The sequence below is a fragment of the Ochotona princeps genome, chromosome 14 (assembly GCF_030435755.1).
Source record: "Ochotona princeps isolate mOchPri1 chromosome 14, mOchPri1.hap1, whole genome shotgun sequence".
In the NCBI taxonomy this organism is placed as follows: Eukaryota; Metazoa; Chordata; class Mammalia; order Lagomorpha; family Ochotonidae; genus Ochotona; species Ochotona princeps.
The window spans coordinates 9,203,565-9,229,096 of NC_080845.1; the positions used below are offsets into that span (position 1 = coordinate 9,203,565).

Below are 25,532 nucleotides of genomic sequence, written 5' to 3' on the forward strand. Positions count from 1 at the left end.
TATTTGTATTTGGATTTTCACATTAACCCCAGGGTCATGGTTATCACTCACATGTCACAAAACACACTGATTTCTCCCATTTCCTCAAGCGCTCCTCCTGCTCTAAGGTATTCAAACACCCCCGGCTCACAGTGTGATTCTTGGGGCGAGCCTCTCCCACCTCTACTTACCCCTCATGTTCCTTCCAGATGTCAGCTCAACCCTCACTGCATCACAGGATGCCTTCCCTGGCTGCCTCCATCAGCCCAAGCAGAACACCAACTAGGTGTTCTACAGATAACTTAATTAAAAAAAAAAAGATTTATTCATTTACCTTTATAAGGCAGATTTACAGAGAAAGGAGAGGCTGAAAGAGAGATTTTGTATCCATTGGTTCACTCCCCAAAAGGCCACAATGGCTGGAGTTAGGCCAATCCAAAACCAGGAACCGGGAGCTTCTTCCAGGTCCCCCATGTGGGTGTGTAGGGCCCCAAGCATTTGGGCAATCTTCCAGAGCTTCCCCTGGTGCATTAGGAGGGAGCTGGACGGAAAGTGGAGCAACTAGGACTCAAGCCAGAGGCACAGGTGGGAGGCTTAACCTACTGCATGCCAGCCTCATACAGACACAGCCTACATTTTACTCTCACATTTAAACTTTATTAACATAATATTTGTATAATGATCTGATTATTATCCAATTCCCTCCATATGACTATAAATATTGCAAGGCCTAATTCATAACTGTTTCGTTCACTGCTATATTGCCACTGTATACCACTGAGCATGAATACAGAAAGAAACAGTATCAACGTGAGGTATTCATGAAGGAAGGTTAGGAAGTCCTTGCCTGCGATCACAATGCTAGCACTAGAATGCCGGCACTAGAATCCCTAGAATCCGCCCCTCCATCTCCGACCCCAGAGGTCAGTTTCCATTCCCACCTTCGCCCGCATTAACTTTCAGTTTGCCAGCTTGCACTTGAGAATTTGGCAAGGCACAGTTTTCTCTAAATGTGGTGGCATGTATTGAAGAGAATTTGTAGTATCAGACAATACACCAGAAACATGATGTCCCTGTCACAAAGCAAGGAGACATTTTTACAAGCAGAAGTTGTAGTAAAGAACTAATGGGGGGAATACCAACACTCCCTGCCATGTGCCCCCACATTCAAAAGGCACCTGTGGCAGTCCTCCACTGATGCATCACTGTGCCCACTCATCTCGCCCGCCTACGTTTTGTTTCTTCAACCATGAAACCACCAGATTTTCATCCTTCAATAGCTCTTCAAGATTCTGGGAGACGGCCTGGTGCGGTGTCCTAGCAGCTAAAGTCCTCACCGTGCACGCACCAGGATCCCATATGGGCACCGGTTCTAATCCCAGCAGTCCTAACTTCCCATCCAGCTTCCTGCTTGTGGCCTGGGAAAGAAGTCGAGGATGGCCCAAAGCCTTGGGACTCTGCACGGGCGTGGGAGACCCAGAAGAAACTCCTGGCTCCTGGCTTCACATTGGCGCAGCTCTGACCATTGTGGGCACTTGGAGAGTGAATCATTGGATGGAAGATCTTCCTCTCTGTCTCTCCTCCTCTCTGTATATCTGACTTTGCAATTAAAAAAAAAAATAGATTCTGGGAGTGGCCACACTGGAGTAGCAAAGAGTCCTGGCTCCAGGATTTGCTACATACTGACAGGTGTCCAAAATTCAGACCCTCCATGTGACCTGTCTAACATAAATGGCAACACAGTTGGTCAGGATGATGCACTGAGGTGACTGAGAGCTGTCTTGACTCTAGACAGTGTTAGCAGCGGTTAAAGGTTCAGGACTCGGGGTAAGACAAACCGAGGTGTGGATTCGGCTGCCCTCCTGGGAAATGTTATCTTTTTAACCCCTGATGACCCTCCCATTCTTCATCAAGAGGGAAAAATAACCCCTGCTCCGTGGAGTTTTTCCAAAAATTAGGTGTTGCTTGTAGAGTGCTATTTAACACAGGTTCCTATGTGTTAACTCCTGCAACCTCCCCGAGATCCCCAGCTGATGAAGACTCGCCCTGATGCGACAGGTTTCTCCCCCCCCCCCACCCCCCCAGCCTTAAAGGTCCAGGCCGGCTCCAACGGGTTTGGGGAAGAATTCCGGGCTTGAGTCAAGCGCGCCCCCGGAGGCCCCGTAGAGGCCACTCACCAGTGACTGCCCGGTTACTGGGACTCGTGCGACGGCGGTGGTGGTGGCGCGTGCGTCGTGACGCCACGGGGCGGATCAGCGGCGCAGGCGTAGCGCGTCACCGACGGCCTGGCAGCGGGCGGCGTTGGAGGCGGACGCGTCTGGACGTGGAGGGGTCGCGGAATCGGGGCCTGCTGTCCGGGCATGAGCTGAGGGCACCTCGCCGAGGCCACGAGGTGAGTGCGGCCATTCCGTGTGCTTGCCCCAGGGCGCCGGCCGCGCGAGGAGGCCTTGGAAGAGGCTCCCTCCGCCTGACGGCTCCGCAGGCCCCGCCCCGGATTGTCCCGCCGCCGGCCCGGAAATAACAATCCGAGTTCTGACCCACTCACCTCTGGGCAGCCGGGATTCCGGACCCGACCCCGACGTTAGCTTTTAGGAACGAGCCCTTTGGCTACCGGGGACTGTAGTTTCTCTGAGTTTCTCTGAGCGCCCTTTCCTCAGCTCTCAGTGTAGACGGGAAGTCAGGCGAAGGGCACGCCGCCATTGCACACGAATCCCTTGCGGTCCCAAGTGTCACTTGAGCCGGTGCTGGGGACAGAACCACCAGGATGGAGGCCAGCGAGGCTCCCTTCCTCCAGGAGCTTTCCAGTCCAGTGAAGGACAGAGGGTGATTTCTGTGATGACAGGGGGCGATACAGGCTGTGTAACTGGCTGAAATCGCACATTACCTAGAGGCAAAAGCCAGATTTTAAAAAAAGAGCCCGGTGCCATAGCGCAGTGTCTAAATCCTCACCTTGGAAGCGCCAGGATCCCAGATGAGCACCGGTTCTAATGCCGGCTGCTCTATTTCCCATCCAGCTCCCTTGCCTGTGGCCTGGGAAAACAGGGGAGGACAGCCCAAAGCCTTGGGACCCTGCACCTGCGTGGGGGACCCTGCACCTGCGTGGGAGGCCCTGAAGAGGTTCCTGGCTTCAGATCGGCTCCGCTCATCTAGGGAGTAAGCCAGCAGGTGGAAGATCTTTGTCTCTCCTCTCTGTTTATCTTTATCTCTGTTTATCTTCCCAATAAAAATAAGTAAATATTTGGGGGGAGAAGGAAATCAGAAATTCTTGTTATTCAAGTCTCCATTCAAATGTTGACAACTTTAGAGACAGTCTCCCTCTCTGCTCAGCCTAAACCATCCCTGTCACCTTGTCACATCACCCTGTCTGTCGTTACAACCATCACTGACAATATCTTGTTTTGTTCCTTTCATTTTTGTTTTGTGCTGCTCGTGTTTCAAATGCAGGCATCCTGAGGGCAACAGTCTTGCTTGTTCACTGATCCGACCCAGGCACTAGACAATGCCTGAAACAGGGAAATACAGTGAATGTCTTTTGTTTGTTTTCAGCAAGTGATCGACAAGATAGTAAGGGGGAAAGGAAGCAGCAAAAAAGACAAACTGTTTTCTTGTTTCCAGCACTGGGATTCCTTGCTTTGCCTTCTGCCTGGAGAGAGGAGCAAGAGCTGTGGCTTCCCCATTCCTCTTTTCAGTTCAGGATTGAACACTTCCTAGGTGTGTGCCACACATTGCTAAACAGATTGAAGAGGGAGTGAAAGGAGAACTGTGCTGTGCAAAAGTATCCTTGCACAATTCCACAGGGACTGCTCTGTCTTACAGGGTGTGCTGAACTGGGGAAGCAGTACTGCAAGTGTCGGGATGTTGTGAGGACACAGTTCCCACAGTACTGCCTTGTGAGACACTTCTAGGTACATGGAACATATTTTCCATAACAAGGAGTTCGGAAGTCTGGCACAGTCTGTCCGCTTCCCTGGCCCTTTTTCTTTTTCTTTACATGTATCTTGTTTTTGGTCCCCTCAGCAAGCTTAAGTTATGGACATTGCAAATTCTCTTGTCCTTATGTAATTGCTTTGACAGACAGACCTCTCCCATCACTCAGAGGGTGACAACAGCCAGGACTGGACCAGGCTGAACCTATGAGCAGGGAGCTTAGCCCGAGTCTCCCACGTGGGTGGGAGAGACCCAGTTGCCCAAGCAACACCTGCTGCCCCGTGGGCTCTGCGCTAGTAGGAACTGGGCTTGAGAGCAGAGCCAAGACTGAAGCCCTGACTCTGATGGGGAATTGAGTGGCCCCAGGTGTCTTGAGGGTTCGCCTAAGCTAAAGGCCCTCCCTATACTGTTTGATACAGAAGAAACTGAAGCTCAGACAAAGTGATGTCTCGTGGGTGGGTTCCAGTCCTGGCCATGGTTCCCAGCTCCAGCTTCCCGCCTGCACAGTCCCTAGGAGGCAGCAGTGCAGCTCGGATGGCTGCATCCATCTGGCCCCAGGCCTTCCCCAGCCGTTGCTGACATTTGGGATGTGAACCAGAGCGTGGGAGCTTGTGTGTGTGTGTGTGTGGTATGTGTACTCTCACTCTCCCAACCCATACCTTAAATAAGTAAAATTCTTGGGGCAGCGTGGCCTAGTGGCTAAAGTCCTCGCCTTGAACACCCCGGGATCCCATATGGGCGCTGGTTCTAATCCCGGCAGCTCCACTTCCCATCCAGCTCCCTGCCTGTGGCCTGGGAAAGCAGTCGAGGATGGCCCAATGCATTGGGACCCTGCACCCACGTGGGAGACCTGGGGAAGGTTCCTGGTTCCTGGCTTCGGATCGGCACATACCGGCCATTGCGCTCACTTGGGGAGTGAATCATCAGATGGAAGATCTTCCTCTCTGTGTCTCTCCTCCTCTCTGTATATCTAACTGTGTAATAAAATAAATAAATCTTTTTAAAAAAATAAGTAAAATTCTTAAAGGTGAAATATATTGTTTTGATGCAAAGAAAATCTTTGATGAACCAATGCTTTCCATAATATGTGAAATATGTATAGAAACAGTATGCATGGATTTCAGAATTTTTTTTGCACCAAGGTTAAATCATTCTTTTAATTGCATTTTCCATAAAGACTTTTCTTTGTATTAATGATTCTATATATCTGAAACAGAGTGACAAAGAGAAAACTCTGTACAATAGTCAGAGCTAGGCTCAGACCAAAGTCAGAAGCCAGGAACTGCATCCAGGGGGTAGAGACTCAGGTACTGGAGCCAACATCTGCTACTTTTCCAGCATGTTAGCAGAGAAATGATTTGGAAGCAAAGTACCTGGGGCTCAGACTGGCACTCTGATTTGGGGTGTGGGCGTTTTGACCCACCATACCTCTGCTCCCACCCCTTTCCACTGAGGTGTGTGTGTGTGTGTGTGTGTGTGTGTTTTAATGTTTATGTATTTCAAAGGCAGCATTACAGGGAGAACGAGATCTTCTGGTTCACTCTCAGTGACTGGGGCTGGGCCAAGCTAAATCCAGAAGGCAGGGGCTTCTTCCAGATCTTTCACATGGAGTACTTGAGCCATCTTCCACTGATTTTGGACTGGAAGTGGAAAAGCTAGGACTTGGGACTTGAACAAGTGCTGATATTGGATGGCAGCATTATAGGTAGCAGTTTAACCCAGTATGTCAACAATGGCCCTTCCATTCACTTTCTGAAGTACCCTATGTAAGAGGAAACAATCCTGGAAAGTTCAGGAAACTCACCGAATCACAATCTGCTTCTAAGTCCAGGTCTCACTGTAAAACCCACACGCGGATGTTCCAAAGAGGCTCTGATGAGAAGAAGCCATGCAGCGCTGCCCTTTCCTCACCATGCCCTCAGGGGTGCTGCTAAGACTTCCCTGTGGCTTCTTTCTTTTCCCTAAAGATTGATTTATTTTTATTGGAAAGGCAGATTTTCAACATAGAAGGAGAAACAGAACTTCCTTCCACTGGTTCACTCACCAAGTGACTGCAGTAGCCAGAGCTGAACTAATCCAGAGCCAGGAGCCTCCTCAGGGTCTCCCTTACGGGTCCAGGGTTCCAAGGCCTCGGGGCCATCCTCTGCTTTCCCAGGCTACAAGCAGGGATCTGGATGGGAAGCGGAACAGCCAGGACACAAACGGGCATCCATGTGGGATTCTGGTGCTTGCAAGATGAGGATCTAGCCACTGATGCATCACACCGGGCCCCAGTGGCTTCTGAGGAGTGTGTGGGTCAGCTATTGAGCTGGAATGTGGTGTAGCAGGTAGTCTGGCCTCCTGCGCAGTCAGCCTGCAGCTTCAGAGGAGGAGCACTGCCATTCTTCACACGCTCGCCCCCTGCCCCTCAGTGCCAGCTCTGCTCCAACTGTCGCAGGAGCCGTCCCCAGAGAACCTGGTTGCAGGGTGACTAAATGAGCATGCCCTTCTTGAATAAATGCTGAGTTGGATTTGAAGTCTCGCATTTACACAGTGACCGCTCCTGCCTGAAGTTTCACATTTCCTCCGTGTTTCAGAGATTTGATGGAAGCAGAAACTAAATCTCTTCCCCTGGAGAACGCATCCATCCTCTCGGAGGGCTCGCTGCAGGAAGGCCACCGGTTATGGATTGGCAACCTGGACCCCAAGATCACAGAGTAAGTTTAAGTCGCCCTAAGCCATTACTTACCAAAATGGGCTTTTTGCTGTGATGGTGTTATGGAGAATTTTCAAGGGGTAAAAGGTAACGTTTTGGCCTTACTCAGCTTGGTATTATCTTGTCACTTTTCTTACCCTTGGCCCTGCTGCTGCCTGGAAGGACACAGGCCTGGGCACCTTTATACCATGTACACCATTTTTCCCGCTTGCCAAGAGTGTTCTCCTGTTCCCAGCTATTGGAATCCTGATGCTATTTGCCATAGAGAATTTTTTTCTTAGTATCAGCTCTGGAGTGCTTTTGTCCTCTCACGTGAAGGAACAAGCCAAAACAGCTTTTGTGTGCAGGCTGAGGGGACTTGCTTGAGTATCATTCATGGTCAGCAGCCATAGAATCCTGGAAGGTCAGAGTCTGGAGGGATCTCGGAGATCATCCCATCTAAATGATGTGAATGCCTGCGGTGTGCCAGGTGCAGTTTTCAGACCTTTTTCCGTTGGGAGAGCTCTGTCTTAAAGCAGAAGTAATCAGAAGCTGTATGTAAAGTGAAAGGTCAGAGTTGTTCGGATTCAGGGGGAGAAGAGGTCCCCAAAGGCTCTGGTCAGTTGTCACCCTTTCTCTGGCAGTCCCTGATGAGGTTCTTCTGTGGAAGACACTTCAGAACCCCAGCTACCACCGTGAGGCACAAGTGCCTTGGCCAGGACCACAGAGCTGAGTTGTCCTCACTGCTCACTCGTTCTGTCACAGCTATGTAGAGGAGAGAAAGGAGAGGTTTTCCCTTCTCTAGTTGCTTGGTAGTGGGACGTGGTGCTTGGTGGCAGAGCTGTAAAGGGTGAGTGTCCCGTGTGGGGTCAGTGCTGAAAGCAAGCGTGAGGCATGTTGTCTGTCCCAGAAGTTACTCCCTTTGAAATGGGCTTGAAAGCTAGGAGTGTAGCCTGAGAGGAGGAATATTTGAGGATTGGATTCAGGGGAGGGGAAAAGATGTACAATAACAGGTCCAGGATCATGACAACGTTTAGTTTACTAAACCTGCTCAAGCCCAAATCTGCTAAAATATCGCTTTAGAAATTATAATGGTATTTAAAGTGTGTTGCCTAGGTGTTTTGTTTATTTGGTCACAGGGGTACTGGACTATAGATGGTATTTAGTTTATTTCTTTTTTCTGGCTTATGGCTTTGAGGGTGCATGTGGGAATCTGCCCAGCCTCTCAATGTGTGTTCATTGAAGAAACTTTTTCCATCATCTAAAACCCAACTATGAGGGGATTCTCCTGAATGGTTTCCATTCCCACCTTTGCTTGTCTGAATGGAAATCTAAAGTGTGGAAACAACAGTGGTTGTGTTGGCTGCCGGTCTCTGTAATGAGGCTTTCATTGTGTTCTGCTGCTTGAAGCTTCCCGTGGGCATGTGCCACTTCAGGGTGTATGGGAGCATTTTCCCCAGGAACACGGGGTCAAAACTTTCCCACTCATGTCTCTGCTTTTCTTACATGAGGCACGTTCAGTGGTAAACCATAGATCAAGACCTTGCTGACTGTTCCAGCTGTGGCTTCCCACTGCTCTACCACCCAAGACTATTTTCTCTTCTTCTCTTAATTCCCTACCTTAAAATGTGTAGATGTCAAACAAGCTGTTTTTTTAAGGAGTAATACATTTCCTTTTAAAGACATAACTACCAGTCATAGCTTCAGGTTAATGTGAAATTAGTATTACCTCATCTAATTTACTTGCTGACAGCAGAGAAACCTAACATTTTAGTAAGATAAGTCTAATCTAGTGGAAATAATGTGATTTCCTTCCAAGTTTTTGAAATACCTAAACTTTTGATACTCGAGATAGAGAAATGACGCTCCCAGATGAATTATTAGAATAGATATTCCCAAGCATTAAAGTATTGTGTGATGTAATCTGTGTAAACATTTGGTACCTCTCATGTAGCCCAATCTCAGAAAATGTTGAATTCGAAGCTCTAAGCTTCTGATAATTCTTGACAGAGTTTGCAGAGCATCCTCCAATTTGCCCAATTCAGCTTTCCCCTAGCCACAGACTGCTGCCAGTTCCTGCTTTTTTCCCTTCAGCAGACCCTTCTTTCTTTTTTTCTAAGACTGATTTATTTTTATCATAAAGGCAGATTTACAGAGAGAAGGAAAGACAAAAAGATCTTCCCTCCACTGGTTCACTCCCCAAACATAAACCAGTGATCATGTGGGATCCCGGCATTGGCTGTCGAGCCAGGCTCTCTCTCTCTTCTATATAGCCATACTCTCTGCCACTCCTCTTCCTGATTTTTTTTTATATTTATTTATTTGGCCCCAGCACGATAGCTCAATGTCTAAATCCTCACCTTTCAAGCACCAGATTTGTGCCATTCAGGGAATGAAGCAGTGGGTGGAAGATCTTTCTATCTCTCCTCTGCATGAATCTGATCTGCCTTCCCAATAGTGTAAATCAATCTGTTTTTAAAAGACATTCCATCTGCTGGTTCACTCTTCAAGTGGCCACAGCTGCCAGAGCTGAGCCTATCTGAAACAAGGAGCCAGAAGTCTCTTCTGGGTCTCCCATGTGGGTGCAGGGTTCCAAGAACTTGGGCCATCCTCTACTGCTTTCCCAGCCACAGGCAGGGAACTGTATGGGAAGTGGAACAGCCAGGACATGAACTGGTGTCCCTGTGAGATGCCAGCACTTGAAGGTGGAGGATTAGCCTGTTGAGCCACATCATTGCCTGGTTTTTGTGTTTGTTTCTTTTGTTTGTAGACTGTTTAATTGCCCTTCCTAGTCAAATATTCCCTCACTTAGAAAACAAATTACAGCATGTACTTACTATCACAAGTAATTATGGGAACAAATAAAACATGGGCCATATATAAAAAAAGAAACAACAAATTCCATTTCTCTACATGCTTTTTCACATGTTTATTTTGTGATTGGTTCCAGACATTTTTTGTGTTCCTGGATTAATCTATGTTTTACCATGTTATACAAGGATATCCAGCCAGCCACCTCTACAGAATATGTACTTGTAGCTGGATCGCTAGGACTCTAATATTAAATGTGCTATGAGGAGAGCCAAAGTAATAACCAGTGCATATGAAATGTAGGAGAAAACAAAGTCAGAAGCTTTTATAGAAGGAGCGTTCTAAGTTGGGGGGGGGGTCATAAATAATGAGATACAAGTAGAAGAAAGAAAGATTGAGGCTCTTTGGTTTAAAATGAGGTCGAATGCCAAATAGTAATAAAAGCTGTATCTGGATGGATAGAATACTATTAGGCTAAGCCTGACTCTTTAAAATATATTCAGACGTTTGAATCTCATGTTGACTAGACTCACTGTGTTTAACAGTGAGATTGACATCCTGAAATTCATGACTTAGAAGGGAACCTAAACATCAGTATAGAGGAATGGCACCTAAGTGAGGGGGCCCTGCTCTCAGTACCATCTCATCAGAGACAGTGAACTTAGAGAGCAGTGCGTAATACAAACGATGGAAACAGGCTGGTGAGGAGTGGGTAGTTGAGATCATGCTGCAAGTTCTTGCCTGAAGAGTGCAAAGGACTCCCATTTCCACTGGCCAGAGGGATGTCTGGGCTGGGCCATCCTTCTGCCTGGAAGAGGGGGGTCACTTTGGGTATGTTAAATAAACTTAAAAGCAATGGTGAACCAGCCAGGTGGGAATGTCCTTCTGATACAGGCTGTTGGGGACAAGCTGGAAAAACTGGCATGCAAGAGAAAATAAACCAGTGACCATATGAGAACACTGTGTTTACCCTCAAAGAAACCCCTTTCTGACTCAGCCCACTCTATTTTCCTTCACTGTCCACAATTTTCATCATGTCTTGGTTTGTATGAAAATGTCTTTACTATTTGCTTAGTTAAATTTGAAACACAGGGGCTGGTGCCATGTATATAGTGGATGGATGGATGATAGATAGTTAGAGACAGAGATAGAAAGAAAAAATATATATAATACATACTGCACCTGAGCCACTAACATCCCATAAGGGAACCTGTTTGAGTCCCAACTGCTCCACTTCCCATCCAGCTCCCTGCTTATGGCTTGGGAAAGCAGCAGAGGATGACCCAAGTCCTTGGGCTCCTGCACCCATGTGAGAGACCCAGAAGATTCCTGGTCCTAGCTTTGGATTGGCTCAGCTCCAGTGTTGTGGATATTTGGGGGTAAACCAGCAGATGGAAGATCTCTCTGTCTCTTCTTTTTAACTCTTTCAAATAAAAATAAAGGTTTGAAACACAGTGAAATCATTTAATAAGGACTGTAGCATAGGACATAAACACTTGCCTTATAATAATATCTACAGTTACAAAGGAAGTTTTCTCTAAAATCAACTGTGTGCTAAAAATGCTATCAGGTGTCACTTCATTGGCTTCCCATTGCCTGCGACATATCCGCAGTGTGTCTCCTGGGTGCTGCTCCACCTCATCCTCCCTTGCAATGGAGCATACTCTTTTACCTTCATATCATGATGTGTGGCACTCACTCAGACCCACATGCCTTTCATGAAGAATACCCTGCCCAGTTGCTCCTCCTCCATCTGAGTGCTCACATACATAGTTTTGAGTGCAAGGGTCATTCCATTTTATAGTGGAGGTCTTGTCTCCCCTCTGACTAGAAGATGAGGTCCCTGACAGCAGGAGCCTATGCATACTCATCTGGATGGTCCGAGGTGTCTCCCAGATCTTAGTGCATAGTAGGTGTCTATTTTACATTGCATGGTTACTCCTGCTTCATTAGGCAGAAAGACTGTCTTAAAGACCCTGCACCAAAAGCACTGGTTATGATGTGAAAACGTGCGTGGGGCTGTTGCACTCCTTCTCTAGCCCCGGAGGCTGCGGGGCGCACACCAGGTGAAGCAAGCCTGTGATGGAGTGGCGTGCTCTCCCCGCTTGAGCAGCAGATGAAAGTGCTTGCACATGGGAAGGCAAGATCTTTCAGGCTTTTTTCACTATCAGAGTTTGCAGTCCCCATCTCCAGGAAGCAAAATAGTAAACATTTCATTCCCTTTGTTTCGGTGTTCTCATCATTTTACAAAATTATCAAACAAGAAAAGAAATCCTGGAGAAGTTGAAAGACACAGACCTAAGCAGATGTTCCTGGAATCTTAAGGTCGCATTGAGGCAGAATGTGTTTGTTAGCTTTACAAAGAGTAATCTGACAGTTTTTTTTTTTCTGAGTAAATTAAACTTCATTTCTTAGGAAATGCCAGTCATGTTACCTTCCTGCTATTAAGCAGAATGAAGCTAATGAAAAGATGACCAGCCCACAGCAGCCCTTAGATTGTTTCATGTTTTTTAAAAATGGCTTTGACCTACCATTCTGTGGCAACTAGTGTGATTTTACTTTGAATGATTCTAGTCAGTGGAAGATGCAGCTATGAATTCAAGACTCTAGGGGAGACGCTCTAGGCCATCTGTCTGTGTGTCTGAAAACATTCTCTTGCCGTATACTTGTTCAGAAAATGAAGACCACAATTTGGTATTTGAGCTATCTCCCTTTCTCCGGAAGAGTCAGCTTCTATATTCCACCCCAGCCGTTGAGGTCTCCTGGTGGGAGTTGGGGATTTAGAAAGTAAGGAGACCACAGTTTTCCTTTCCATGACAGGTCCGAAGGCCAGAGAAGTATCCAGGGTATACCTTGGACGTCTGTCCTTCCCATTACCAGATCTGCAGTATGTCTTCTCTCCAGTGTCAGAGGCTCAGGCGGAAGAGTGCACTTGCTTTTTGGTGTGCACTAGTTTCAAGTTTAGAATACCTTATCCATTCCATATCTTTCTGCCTCCCAAAGGAGATTCTTACTCAAGAATGAAGTGCTGATGGGTTTCTCCCTGAAAACAATGTGAATATAAATGTGTCCATAACGACAACTTTACTGACTCCCTGTGGGGTAGAATTCCCAGTAATAACAGATTTAGCATGTGGGCTGATACCTTTTTAGTATCACAGGGACAGCATTGTTTAGAGAAAGCCTTGACTCCATTTGAATAGCTCAGAGAATGCCAGGAGGAAGGCCAAAGGAAAAGGAAACGGGAGAGCTGTTGGTTTGTCTCACCCTTACATCAGATGACAGGAAGTCGAAATTGAGATTGGCCATAGCAACCTGTTAGGCCACATCTGTTTGAATAATGTGAAAGCGCTATAGAAACCAAGATTCAGAGTAAGGAATCCAAGAAGAGGATGAGGGGAAGAGCAACAAGCAAAAGCCTTGACTGACATCCCTGCCAAAAATTAATCTCTTCTTGACCATCTGAAGTCTTTACTGGACCACGCCCCAGAGTCTCAGCTGTGTTAAGGCCACTGAAGCTGGTTGATAACCCATGGCTGGATGACTTATGGGACTGGCCAGTTTCTCTAGCATTGTAAGAGAGCTGCCTCCGTCACACTGAGGTTCCAGCGTTGTGCTGATGTTCAGGCACCTCAGGGATTGAGAGTCCTGTGCTCTGACGGAAGGACCACTAGCTATGGTTTGGGTTGTTTTGGCAGAGTTTCGTAAAAGTACAATTTGGATCTAATGATTAGCTGTGAAATCTAATAGTGAAGTCTTCCAGAACTGTTATTTGTGTGAATGTATACGTTTGTTACTTTGTTTATTTTTAAGTGGGATATGCTTTGGTTTTTTAGCGTGGGTGTATTTTTGATGGGGTATATTTTTGATGGAATTAAAGTTATTCATAAGTGCTATGTCATTGCCAAGAAATTAAAAATAAATAAATAAAGTCTTTTTGAGCTTTTCTCCAAAAGAAAAACAAATGGTGGTTGTGGACCAGACAGCTGTTTGTTAGGTGTGGGGTTTTTTTGTTTGTTTGTTTGTTTCTTTGTTTGTTGGCATTTTTGTGTTGGACAGACACATAGCCATGACAGTTCTAGCTGTCTTTCCAAATAGAGGCAAACAGCTCTGTTTTCCAAATAAATTGTTTGAAGGAAGTCAGGGGGCAGGAGCAAAAGATTTTTATCCAGAGGTGAATTATCTCCTGCTTTTATCTCACACTTCAGGCTGAGTGTCCAACAAAATTGCCAGAGGATACTCATGGGTTCTTCTTCCCCTACAGATACCACCTCCTCAAGCTCCTCCAGAAGTTTGGCAAAGTGAAGCAGTTTGACTTCCTCTTCCACAAGTCAGGTGCCCTGGAGGGACAGCCTCGAGGATACTGTTTTGTTAACTTTGAAACTAAACAGGTAATTGAGCTGCACGTTCTTTCACAGTACTTACCAAAGTCTGTCATAATTATTTGTACGTCTCCCTTGGCTGCCAGAAGAACAGTTCCTTGAAGGCAGAGCTGTGTTTGATGCATCTCCGTGTGCCTTGCACTGAGTCCTGAAAGACATACTCAGTAAACAGATGAATTAGTGAACAGCTTCCAGAATCCACCCTCCTGAGGTTCAGGGTCTAAGGCAACTGATTCAGTTTTCTGACCCAGTGGTTTGGGATGCCCACGGTGAGCCCATGGGCATCCGCCCTTCTCTGCCCCCCACCTCTCCCTTTCCCCCATTCTATTTTGTTTGTCTCTTTAGTGGCTGGCCAACAAAGCCTTCTTTTCTTTGAGTACTTTTGCCCTGTGGTACAGAAATCCTGTCTGTGGTAAGCCACCCACAAACTCTCTTTTATTTTGGTTTCTTAAAAAATGCACCCAACCTCTCAGTGTCTCAGAACAAATGCCTACAAATGTTAATACATGTAGAGGAGAATGTTCCACTTCAACCAGGGTGTATACATTTATCTTCTTAAAAACTTAGTTCTTGGAATAGAAATGCATTGATAAATCAAATTTAATAAATACTAAATTACTAAATATAAAGATGTTGCTTAGTACTCTATGGCTTTGTCATGTGTATGCATATTTCTTACTGTTTTGTTAATTTATATGGATGGTTTTTACATTATCAAGTTAGTATTAGCTTACTGAAATTGATGAAAATATGGAAAACCACTTAGCTCAATACTCAGTCTCTTTACAGTCGCACACGTAAATATCAGGATAACAATCTGTAACATGATATTATATGTGGCACGGACTCCAGTTAAAAGCTAATCAACACAATTTTTGATGATGGTGTGGTATTTCATTATATGAAGATATGACAAGTTATTTGCCTAATCTCCAGTTGTCAGCTGTGTAAGTGTCCTCAGGGAATCCCTTGTAAATGTCATATAGTGCTCTCCGTATGCGTCTAACTAGATGTTTTCTGCATTTGTGGAAATGGAATGGCATCATCAAAGGCCATGCATATTTTTCTCAATATAAACACCAAATTGCCCTAAGAAATGACATGTGTGTTTATAAATATTCTAAAACTGCGTAAGAGTGTCATTTATCTTTACCTTGTTTTTATTTTCTCTAATGTTTATAAATATGGTAGGCAATAAGTCATTAGTTGGTATATTGTCCAAGATTTCTTGAGAGAGGGCCTGGCGTGGTGGCCTAGTGGCTAAAGTTCTCGTCTTAAACGTAGCAGGATCCCTTTTGGGCACCGGTTCTAATCCTGGCAGCTCCACTTCCCATTTAGCTCCCTGCTTGTGGCCTGGGAAAGCAGTCGAGGACGGCCTAAAGCCTTGGGACTCTGAACCCGTGTGGGAGACCTGGAAGAAGTTCCTGGCTCCTGGCTTCAGATCGGCACAGCACCGGCTGTTGCAGTCACTTGGAGAGTGAATCATCCTCTCTCTATATCTGACTTTTCTTTGTAATGAAAATAAAATAAATCTTAAAGAAAAAAAAAAGATGTCTTGCAAAAACTAAAAATGCCCTGTATGGTTGACATTTCTAAGTACTTTTTCTTCCTTGGTGCTAAATGATATTTATAGTAACAACTAAAATCAGTGCTCATGTGGATATAGATGTTACCTTTAAAAGACTGGGCTAAGGGCCGACATTTGCTGCAGTACAGTTAGCTGACGCTTGCAGTTTGGCATCCTGTGTCAGAGTACTGGTTCACAGAGTTCTGGCCACTCACTCTGGCTCCCTGCTAGTGTGCCTGGGAAAGCAGCAACAAATGGCCCTGGTGCTTGGGCACCTACCACCCATGTTGGAGACCCAGACACATTTCCAGGCTGCTGGCTTCGGTCTTGCCCAGCGCCCGCTGCTGAAGACACTCGGGAAGGGGATCAGTGGTTGCAAGTGCATGCTCGTGCTCACTCTCACTGTGCCTTTCAAATAGCTAAAATCTTTAAAATATAGGAAGACTGGATCAGAAATCATAAAACTTAGCTTTTGTTAACTTTAAGTAAGTTTCTTAACCTCTTCTAGCCTCAATTTGCATCTAAAATTTGAAACTAAAAATACATACTTTTGAGCTTGGTGCTAAAGCAGAATCAGTAGCTAAATCCTCACCTTGCAAGCACCAGAATCCCACATGAGCGCTGGTTAATGTCACAGCTGCTCCGCTTCCCATCCACCTCGCTGCTTGTGGCCTGGGAAAGCAGTCGAGGACGGCCCAAAGCCTTGGGACCCTGCACCTGCGTGAGGACCTGGAAGAGGTTCCAGGCTCCTGGCTTCAAATCAGTTCAGCTCCAGCCATTGCAGCCACTTGGGGAGTAAGTCAGTAGATGGAAGATCTTTCTGTCTCTCCTCTGTAAATCTGCAGATTTTCTTTCCTCATAGAAAGTTGGGAGAACAGGTGAGAAAATATTATGAAAATTAAGTTGGTATTTAACAATATCGTTGAATACATGAACTTTGAAACAATATACACAGATTGGCAGTTACATTTTAAAATACCCTGCTGGTACTTTATACTGCTGATAGCTCAGAATTGGGGAATACTGTGTAAGTTCCCATCACCAAATGAAACTTAGACAAACATCTCTTTTCTAATTTCATATACTGCAGTGTGCCAGTGACTAACTAGTGCCTAACACAGAGTGGGTACTTACATACGTGTTGAATATTCTGGAGGTGAGTTCTAGAGGAGCAAGATGACCACTGCTAAGACCAGACTGGTGTGCCCACTGGCTGTAACACCCAGGCTCTGCCACCACTGCCCTTCAGGACTTCTGTTCCTCTTATGTTCTTTAGGGCTGCTTTACTCCCACTTGATGTAGATGATGCTTGGCTCAATGCCTTGTGGATATAAATGGAGCAGAGAAGGTTTGTTAGGATGGGAAAGTACAACCATGTTTCCTGGGAGTGACCTGAAGTGACTATTATGGGAATGATCTAAAAGTGACTATTATCCAGCTTCAGGAATTCCTTTTATCCTCGTAGCTTCTATATTTGATGGGAAAAGGATCAGAGAACTTTTGGCTCTGAAAACCAGGTGCATAGCTTGACTCACCCAGTTACCTTGGTCACAGTCCCTTTGACTCACTCCTGCTTTTTCCGGCCTGGTTTCCTTCAGTGCCTTAGTGTTTCTCACTTTGGATCCAGGGAGTAATCACTAGTTCCGTTCCATCACAGGCACGGAGTTACTTCATAGAGTAATAGATGCTGCCCTGGCTGAACACGGGGGCTGGGAAGGAGTCCCCCATATGCTGTGTGCCTTACTCATGCCCCTTGACTCTTTACAGCCGGTGTCAAGGAACTCAAAGTAGGACCTGTGTTTACAGGTGACAAAGCTGGAGACATTAAGTGCCTTGCCAGGTGTTGGGCTGTTAGCAAGAAACAACCAAGATTCTGATTTTTTTAAAGCTTAGATCCATTTTGTTATTCTGCCTTTGCCAGTCATTTACAAAAAGCAGTTTTGCAGGCCAGTACTATGGTGCAGATAAAGCTGCTGCCTGCAACGCTGGCATCCTGGTATGAGTCCCTGCTGCTTGACTTCTGATGTAGCTCCCTGCTAATGTGCCTGGGAAAGTAGCAGAATATGGCCCAAGTACCTGGGCCCCCGCAGTCACTCGGGAGACCAGAATGAAACTACTGGCTCTTGGCTTTGGCCTGCCCCAGCCCTGGCTGTTATGGCCATTTAGGGAGTGAACCAGAGGATAGAAGATAGCTCACTTGCTTGCTGTCTGTCTCTCTGTCTCTCTCTGAAAATAATAAAATAATAAATCTTTATTATTTTTTAAGCAATTTTGGTAGCAATTCAGCTGTCAAAGTGTGAACGCTCTAGAAACAAGTGTAGCTAGCTGTATGTCTCTGTTTGTGAATAACATTCATTCCTCCCCTGGACAGGAGGCAGAACAAGCCATCCAGTGTCTCAATGGCAAGCTGGCTCTGTCGAAGAAGCTGGTAGTGCGATGGGCACATGCACAAGTCAAGGTGAGTCCCAAGCTGCCAAGATGCAGTCCGGTCCCATCCCCAGTGAGTCTGAGATGCTTGTCTGCTGCTCACTGCCGCCCAGGCTCTTGACATCTGGAACAGCCATGTGTGTTACCAGATTCTTTGGAGAAACTTCTCAGGAGGGATTAAGTTCCTTCATTTTTTTTTCTCCACATGCCCACAGATCCTGCTTTTGATTGATTTTCCATGTGGCTGGTGTGTATACCCAGACTGCTGTCTGTTGGGGGAGGGGTGGTGCTAGGGGTGGTTCTTTGGGGGGGGAATGTATTTATTTCTAAATTAGTTGCTTGTGGAGGGTTTGAATTTGTTTACTCTAAATGCTTAAGAAATGGGTAGTTTGTGAGTTTGAAAGACTGGCATATCCTTACCCCAGTGATCATGAGAGTTATTAGGGTGAAGGTTTGTAGGACCTTATAGTGTCTGCATTATCTTGAGCTCTGAGAAGTGACAAATTAACCTATTCATCCTGTACTTGGTCACTTGGGAGAATGCACTAGAAAAACTGAAACCATTAAAAAGAGAAAAAAAATGGCATTCTGTTCCAGTTGGCACAGAGGTGAGGAAGTATGTGGACTGGAGTAATTCCAAGAGCTGATTCTCCTGCTCTGTACTGGAAACGTAATAGGCCTGCATGGAAGAAGAAAAGAAAAGATTTGGGACAGTTGGAACTTCAGCCTTAGTGACTGTGGTTTTGATCAGGAGTGCTCTACTTCCTCCCCTTCCACCAACAGGCTTGCCAAAAAAATCACCAAGGGGCTGGTGTTGTGACAGTGTGTAAAGCCACCACTTGCAATGCCAGCATCCACGTGGGCACCACTCTGAGACTTGGCTGCTCCACTTGTGATGCAACTCCCTGCTAATGCGCCTGCAAAGGCAGTAGAGGTAGTCCAGATGCTTGGGCTCCTGTACCCGTGTGGAAGACCTGGGTGAAGCTCCAGGCTCCTGGCTTTGGTCTGGCCTAACCCCCGCCATTTTGGCCATTTGGACTGTTTGGAAAGGAGCCAGCAGGTGGAGATATCTCTCTGTGTATGTCTCTCTCTCTAATAACTGGCTTTTAACTAATTCAATAGACAAATATCTAGAGAATCAGTGAAACTAAAAAGACATTTGCACATAGGTCCAACCTAAAAAACAAAGATCAGTTTCTTTGTGTTTCAGGTGATCACAGAGCCTTCTCTGTTTCCAGGACACATTGCCCTAAAATTAAAAACAATAAGGAGAATTACCAAATGCTTTTTTGTGCTCAAGAGACAATCTAGTCTCATCTGCTAGACTGGCTGTCATTTTCTCATTCTGCATGTTATTGAAAAGGCACATGGAGAAATCATCCTTCATGCCTATCTTTTATTTGAAAATGTCTAATGCCTTGTGATTCTCTCCTATAAATCTTCTTGACCAGAGGTTCCTGATTGCTCTGTAATACTATATTTTCTTTGTGCAAAAAGTAGGTAATTTTCTAACTTCAAGTTAAACCAGTCCTTTACTGTAGAATGTTTTCTGTATCAGCAGTAAAAAACCGTTACTACCTGTCTTCACTCAGGCCTCTTAAGAGTTGAATATTATGCCTGTACTTTGCAAAATCTAGCAAGATTTTTAAGTGTTTTGAATCAAAATAAATCACCTAAAAGGCAGTATATTCAAATCAAGATATTTGAGGGAAGCCCTGCTGTGTGTTTGTACTGTCTCTGAATTCGAAAGCTGTTCTGTTACCAAGTAAGATGAACTGATGGTTAGATAGATGCTTCTTCTGTACTTCTAAACTTCACAGCTTTGGGGAAAAATGGGAATTTTTGCCTTAATTCTAGGTGTAAAGCAGCCCTGAAGCTTTTTGGAAGTGGGTAGGTGATAGGCACAACAGTAAAGGGCTGGTTGCTAGAGCCGCAATAATTTCTGTTTTTTCTGCCTTTCAGAGATACGATCATAACAAAAACGATAAGATCCTTCCGATTAGTCTGGAGCCATCCTCCAGCACAGAGCCCGCTCAGTCTAACCTAAGGTAAGACGGTGCACTGTCAGGCACAATGTGCAGGAGCTTATACCGTCTCTGCCTTCCACACCTTCATTCCTACTGTGACCAATCTCCAGACACTGGTAGAACAGAACCTACTAACCTGACTTATTGAAAGATGTTGAGTTAACCTCCAGAATGTATACATTCCCTCTGCTTCTAGCCCCCCGGGATGATGTACACCCACTTACAGAATTCATTCACTCAAGAAAGCATGGACTCAAGTGCCACACACTGAGCCTTATGCAACTGGGTTACAGAGATAAATCAGACACAGTCATTTCCCTAAAAAGGCCTTGGGTCCCTATGGCATTACATACATTAATTCCTCCCCAGTCATGAGTTCCTTTCTACAAAACTGTGGTTTGCAGACATTTAATTCTATGCACCCTTGTAGAAACTATAATAGTTTGGTTCTAGTGTCTATGAATTGTCAGTTATTTCTTTGGAGTTAATTCAAAACAGAACTAAGGGTTGGGTAGAAAAGGGGGAAGTTAAGTTGATGATTGAGTAAAAGTTCATTTATTTATTTATTTATTTATTTTTACTTTGTAGCCTCCAGAGAAACTTGAGCAATAACAGTAACAATACTGAAGATTTACTGAGCTTACTATGGAGCAAGCACTTTGCTGAACGCTTTACATACAGCATGTCATTTCGTTATCCTTGAAAATCATTTTACATATGAGGAACTGCATCTTAGAGAAGTGAAATAGCTTGGGTGAGATCATGCAGGGAGAAATTCGCAGAGTCAGAATTCAAAGCCAGATTTGTTTGGACTTCAAAATTCAGCCTTTGTTACCTCGTGAAAGAAGCTGTAGACTGTAGCTACAGAGCTGCCACTCTAATGCCTGTTCCAGGGAGGGGGAGAAGGATAGTGGAAGAGCATCAGTGATGAGGAAGATCTCCAGTCGCCATCAGGTCAAGGGGGTGATGCCTGTCTGGGCAGAAGGCCAGATGAGGAAGAAAACCCCTTCCTTGATTATCTGTGCCAAATAAGATAGGCTCCTCAGCATCTCGTTAAACTGTGGCAGAGAGATAGTGTTGAAAACAAGTGATAAATTAAAACTAATGTGGATGTAAGCTTCATGTCCTGGGATTTCTTAGTCTTCTGCTCACAGACTGGTCTGCATGGAGGCTTCTAAGTCTGCCTCCCAGTGGGACTCCTGGTGGCAAGGGATGGCTGCATTTCTGCTTGTGGCCCTCATATTACAATGAACATGTGTGCTGTTTCTTAGGATCAGTGTCTGCCAATTGTTTATGAGATAGCTTAGTGTTTTCCATCTATTTTTTTTCTAATTCAGAGAATGTCAGCTTATGTCTTCTTATTAACTTCTTTTTTTTAATTAGAGACAGTTGTTTCCCAGTGACTCATACAGAATACATGACTGGCTGTTCCATTAATGAAAGAGATCCAAGAATCCACCTCACTAATACCTCCGTATTGTTTTTATTGTAACTTGATTTTTTTTCATTTCTTGCCCATGTGAAATCGGGTATGTGCAGCAGATGCATACCTTCTAAGGATCTCTAAAAGATGTGGATAGCCTCCTCCCAGCTTCTCTCACTGATTACTGATTGTAGACCGTCAGCAGCATCAAGAATGGAAAATAAAGGGGTCCCTGAGCCAAAAAAGACCCACTGCCTGAGCACTGTGCATTCTGGTGTAGAGAAAGCAGTGGCCTTCATGAAGCAGCAGCAAATCGTTTACAACTTGGGCTGCTGCTTCCCCCCTTGCTGTGTGAGGCTGGGCCGGCCTACTCCCAGCCTGATGGAGAGCAGGAAGTAGGGACTTTGCAACAAACAGCTGCAGCTGAAGCTCTGCTCTGCAGTTTGTTACCCACGTGAAGTTGGGTGTGTTACTACCTCTCTACATTTGTATTTCTACCTGTGAAACGAGGGTGCTAGAATTAAAAACAGCATAAGTGAAACGCTAGGCAGTGGCCGGTTCATTGTAACTGCACACATGTGTCAGTAAGAAGAAACTGTAGAATTCCCAGCATGTTTCTTGTGCATTATTCAATGATTCCAAAGATGCCCTGATGTGGTGAACAGCACAGGCCAAAGGGGCGCTTGGCATTCAGCTCTCAGCCCTCTCGGTTGCTAACTGTTTCACATTGGGTACATCCATCCTTCGTCTGCCAAGCAAGGACTATAATGTACCTACTAACGTTATTTTCAGTCGTCCAAGAATTCTTTTTGAGTACTTGCTTTCTGCTAAGCACTAAGGTGTCGAAGGATATCTCTGAAGATTAAATGTAATGATACAGGAAGTAGTCCTAGCAATGTCTGGGCTAACATTAAAAACTCTTTGTAAGATTTTTACTGATTTGTTTGAAAGAATTACAGAAAGGGATCATTCATCTGGTTTACTCCCAGATAGCCATAACAGGCAGGGTTGGGCCAAGCCAGAGTCAGGAGCGCCTATGTGGGTAGCAAGATTCCAAACATCTGTGCTCTCCTCCACTACCTTTCCCAGGCTCTTTAGCAGGTAGCTGAATTGGAAGTGAAGAACCCAGACACAAACAGGTCCCATATGGGATGCTGATGTGGCAGACAGTGCCTTCACCCACTATGCCACTTTGCCAGCCCTTGCATTAAAAATTTAATAAACAGTTCAGGGCCCAGCACCGTGGCCTAGCAACTAAAGTCCTTGCCTTGAATGCGCCAGGATCCCATATGGGCACCAGTCCTAATCCCAGCAGCCCCACTTCCCATCCAGCTCCCTGCTTGTGGCCTGAGAAAGCAGCTGAGGACGGCCCAAAGCCTTGGGACCCTGTACCCGTGTGGGAGACCCAGAAGAGCTCCTGTGTTCTGGCTTTGGATCGGTGCAACTCCGGCCATTGAGCTCACTTGGGGAGTGAATCATCGGACGGAAGATATTTCTCTTTGTCTGTCCTTCTCTCTCTATCTGAGTTTTTAATAAAAATAAATAAATCTTTAAAAAAAACTTAATAAATGGTTCAGACTTGAATCTCTTGCTTAAAATGAGAGCTTTGGTTAAATCTATTATTTAATTTTCATCTTTTAAATGTTCGTAATGTATTATTATTATTATTATTGCCATTCAGATATGGGTAAGAGGAAGGAGACGAAGTGTACAACTGTTTTCTGAGCACCCCTTGACCCACTGTGACCCTCTACTGTCCTTTCACAGTGTCACTGCGAAGATCAAAGCCATTGAAGCAAAGCTGAAAATGATGGCAGAAAATCCTGATGCAGAGTACCCAGCAGCGCCTGTTTATTCCTACTTTAAACCACCAGATAAAAAAAGGACTACTCCTTATTCCAGAACAGCTTGGAAATCTCGAAGATGATGGTTGTGAATTACTATAGCAGCAAAAGCATATTGGCCTCCACATATAAAGTCCTCTGCCTCTGTCCCTTGTAGATGTGATTGGTACTATTTGACAGAACATTCATCTATTAGTTTGGTAACATAGCATTTTTGGATGTTCTTATGAATGTGTCGTCCCTGAAGTATGTGTGGAATTGAGCATCATCCAGAATAAATAGGATTGTCTCCAAAACTTGTGATTTGAAACACTGGGATGCTCTAGTTGGCTGATCTGTTTGGATTTGTAACTCCAGAAACTTTACATAGTGTGCCAGAGAGAAAGGCAAACATGAAAAATGTTGTTATTCAAATCAGGAAACTAAATTTATTAACATCCCTCAAAAAAAAAAAAGAAAGGACTCGGAGCATTTTCCTCATGTCTTTACAACGTAAAGAAAAAGAAAGAAGTGGGATGGGAAGTGATGAATTTTAAATCATGTTCTGAACTCTTTTGCAGAATTTACTATGAAAATTCCTCCAGTTGGACTGGAGAAAGTTCTTGGCAAAAGAGAGCTGGTTCTTTGAGCAAACATTGTAGTGATCTGTTTAGAAATCATGCTTGTTGTTTCAAAATCCCAATTAGGAAAACATGGTGTGTATCTTTAAAAAAACTGTTTGCATCGACAAAACTGTAGAATCAAATTTAGCATTTTATACCACAGTGGAAATTCTGTTTAGAAATCCAACTTCTATTCTGTAGTGATCATTTTTTAAAAATATATAAATAACCCTGCCTTCTATGATACCAAGTGTTATTAACATGGGACTTTTAAAAAATATACTTCACTGCATGAGATTGTTTTTATAGCATGAGACTCTTCAATTTGAAATTTACCATGATCAATCTAAATAGGAAAGCAAAATTTCTTGGAAAATCTCAACATTGCTTAAGGCCACCATCAAATATAAATATACTGTTTTCTGATAAAGGAGTGTGACTGCTCCTGCGTAGGATGGAGAAGGGACGTACCATGAGTCTAGACAGGCCCCACTGTGGTGATGAAGATGGCTGCTTGTTGATAGGACAGCCTGTCTCCTCAGTATTTTTGTCCCTCTGAACATCCTCCACTTGGCAGAGTAGTGAGGGAAACCAGCCAACAGATTTGGGTGATTTCTTGGACTCGGTTGTGATCTTCCTGGTGCCAGGTTTAGCAGACTTTGATTTAGACAACACCACTGCTCTTACCAGGAGAACCGTCTGTTACTCCAGGTGCCATTCATGGTGATCACAGACTGTTGACCACCCTTACTACCAAACAAGAAGAAAGGGTGGCTCTAGGAACTTGAGCATTGTGAGGTTTCAGAACTCACAGAACTGGTTCAGAGAAATTTGTAACACTTTTCCCAAGGCTAATCTTTTTAGATATCTTTAGATATAAAATACTTTCTGCATTTATGAATTGTGTTTATTTTTGATGCAAGTATCTCCTTGCCTTTGGAGGATAGTTCAGGGAGGTGAGGGGACTAGCCTTCATCTTTCTGATTGACTCCTTGGAGTATGGAATTCTCCATTTTATCCTAACTCCTCAAAAGGTCATAGCGGAATAGAACTCAATGCAAAATAGTCTTCTATTTTTTAATAGGAACTTAGGAAATACTTAGCTTAGAATTATATAGACTTTTTCCTTTAGAAAGAAGAGGTATTTATTTGTATTTAAAGCAATGTTTATTATTTGTACTATTTCTTATTCCTCAGTGTGAATAAATGCAAGACAGCAACTGTGTGGTTCTCTCTTCTCTCATTCCTTTCCCAGAATAAGGATTGCAGCTCTCTGGGAGGCTTTGAGCACCAAGAACACAGAGCCGTGTGTCTCGGTGGGGCCCCGTTTCCAAGGCCCATCTGCCCAAGGCCACAGCTGCAGAGGGCCCTCCCGTCCGTACCTGCCCTCCTGTTGCCAGAGAAGAGGAAAAAGAAAGCTGTTCTGGTTCCAGCTGTAACTCCTTGAAAAGGAGTAGAACACAGAAACTCCCACAAGGGTCATAGCATCTTTAGTCTCCTTCCAAATAGAGGTTTGAAAAGAATATATGTATCCCACAGATGTGCCAAAAGGAGTCTTTTCAAAGGTTTGTAAGACACAAGTGGTAATTTGGTCAACTTTGATAGGAGATTGTACACTAAGTAAAATTCTTCCTTAGTTACACTGTTGTGCTAATATGTCACAATTTATAAAAGTATAGATTTGAAATATTTAAAAGAGGTATGGTATCACTCCAATTTTAGCATATGCGCTGCTGAAGCAAGCTCATAAAAGAGGTATGTCAATGCTGGCTGCTGCTTCAAATGCAACATGCGTCCCTCACCAGTAGATGTCCAGGTTCTGGAATTGGCATCTCAGTATCTGGGAAGAAGATCACAGGAAAGGTTCGA

General features: G+C 44.7%; 2 protein-coding genes across 3 annotated transcripts in view; one reads left to right on the forward strand and one right to left on the reverse strand.

Annotated features, from left to right (window-relative positions):
• Window positions 1-25,532, reverse strand: part of MRRF (mitochondrial ribosome recycling factor) — a 222,865-nt gene that overhangs the window by 62,972 nt on the left and 134,361 nt on the right. The window contains exon 1 of one of the 2 annotated variants that reach the window (XM_058672152.1): window positions 2,157-2,163. The exons of the other annotated variant lie outside the window; for it this stretch is intronic. The gene's annotated coding sequence lies outside the window, so the exon portion shown is untranslated. Of the gene's footprint in view, window positions 1-2,156; window positions 2,164-25,532 lie in introns of those variants that run through there. 2 annotated transcript variants of the gene reach the window in all.
• RBM18 (RNA binding motif protein 18) lies at window positions 2,213-23,846 on the forward strand. Its single transcript, XM_012929374.2, has 6 exons — window positions 2,213-2,371; window positions 6,483-6,602; window positions 13,656-13,782; window positions 17,712-17,798; window positions 19,730-19,815; window positions 22,985-23,846. Exons 2-6 carry the CDS (start codon window positions 6,490-6,492, stop codon window positions 23,142-23,144), a joined length of 573 nt encoding a protein of 190 aa, XP_012784828.1. The 5' UTR covers window positions 2,213-2,371; window positions 6,483-6,489; the 3' UTR covers window positions 23,145-23,846.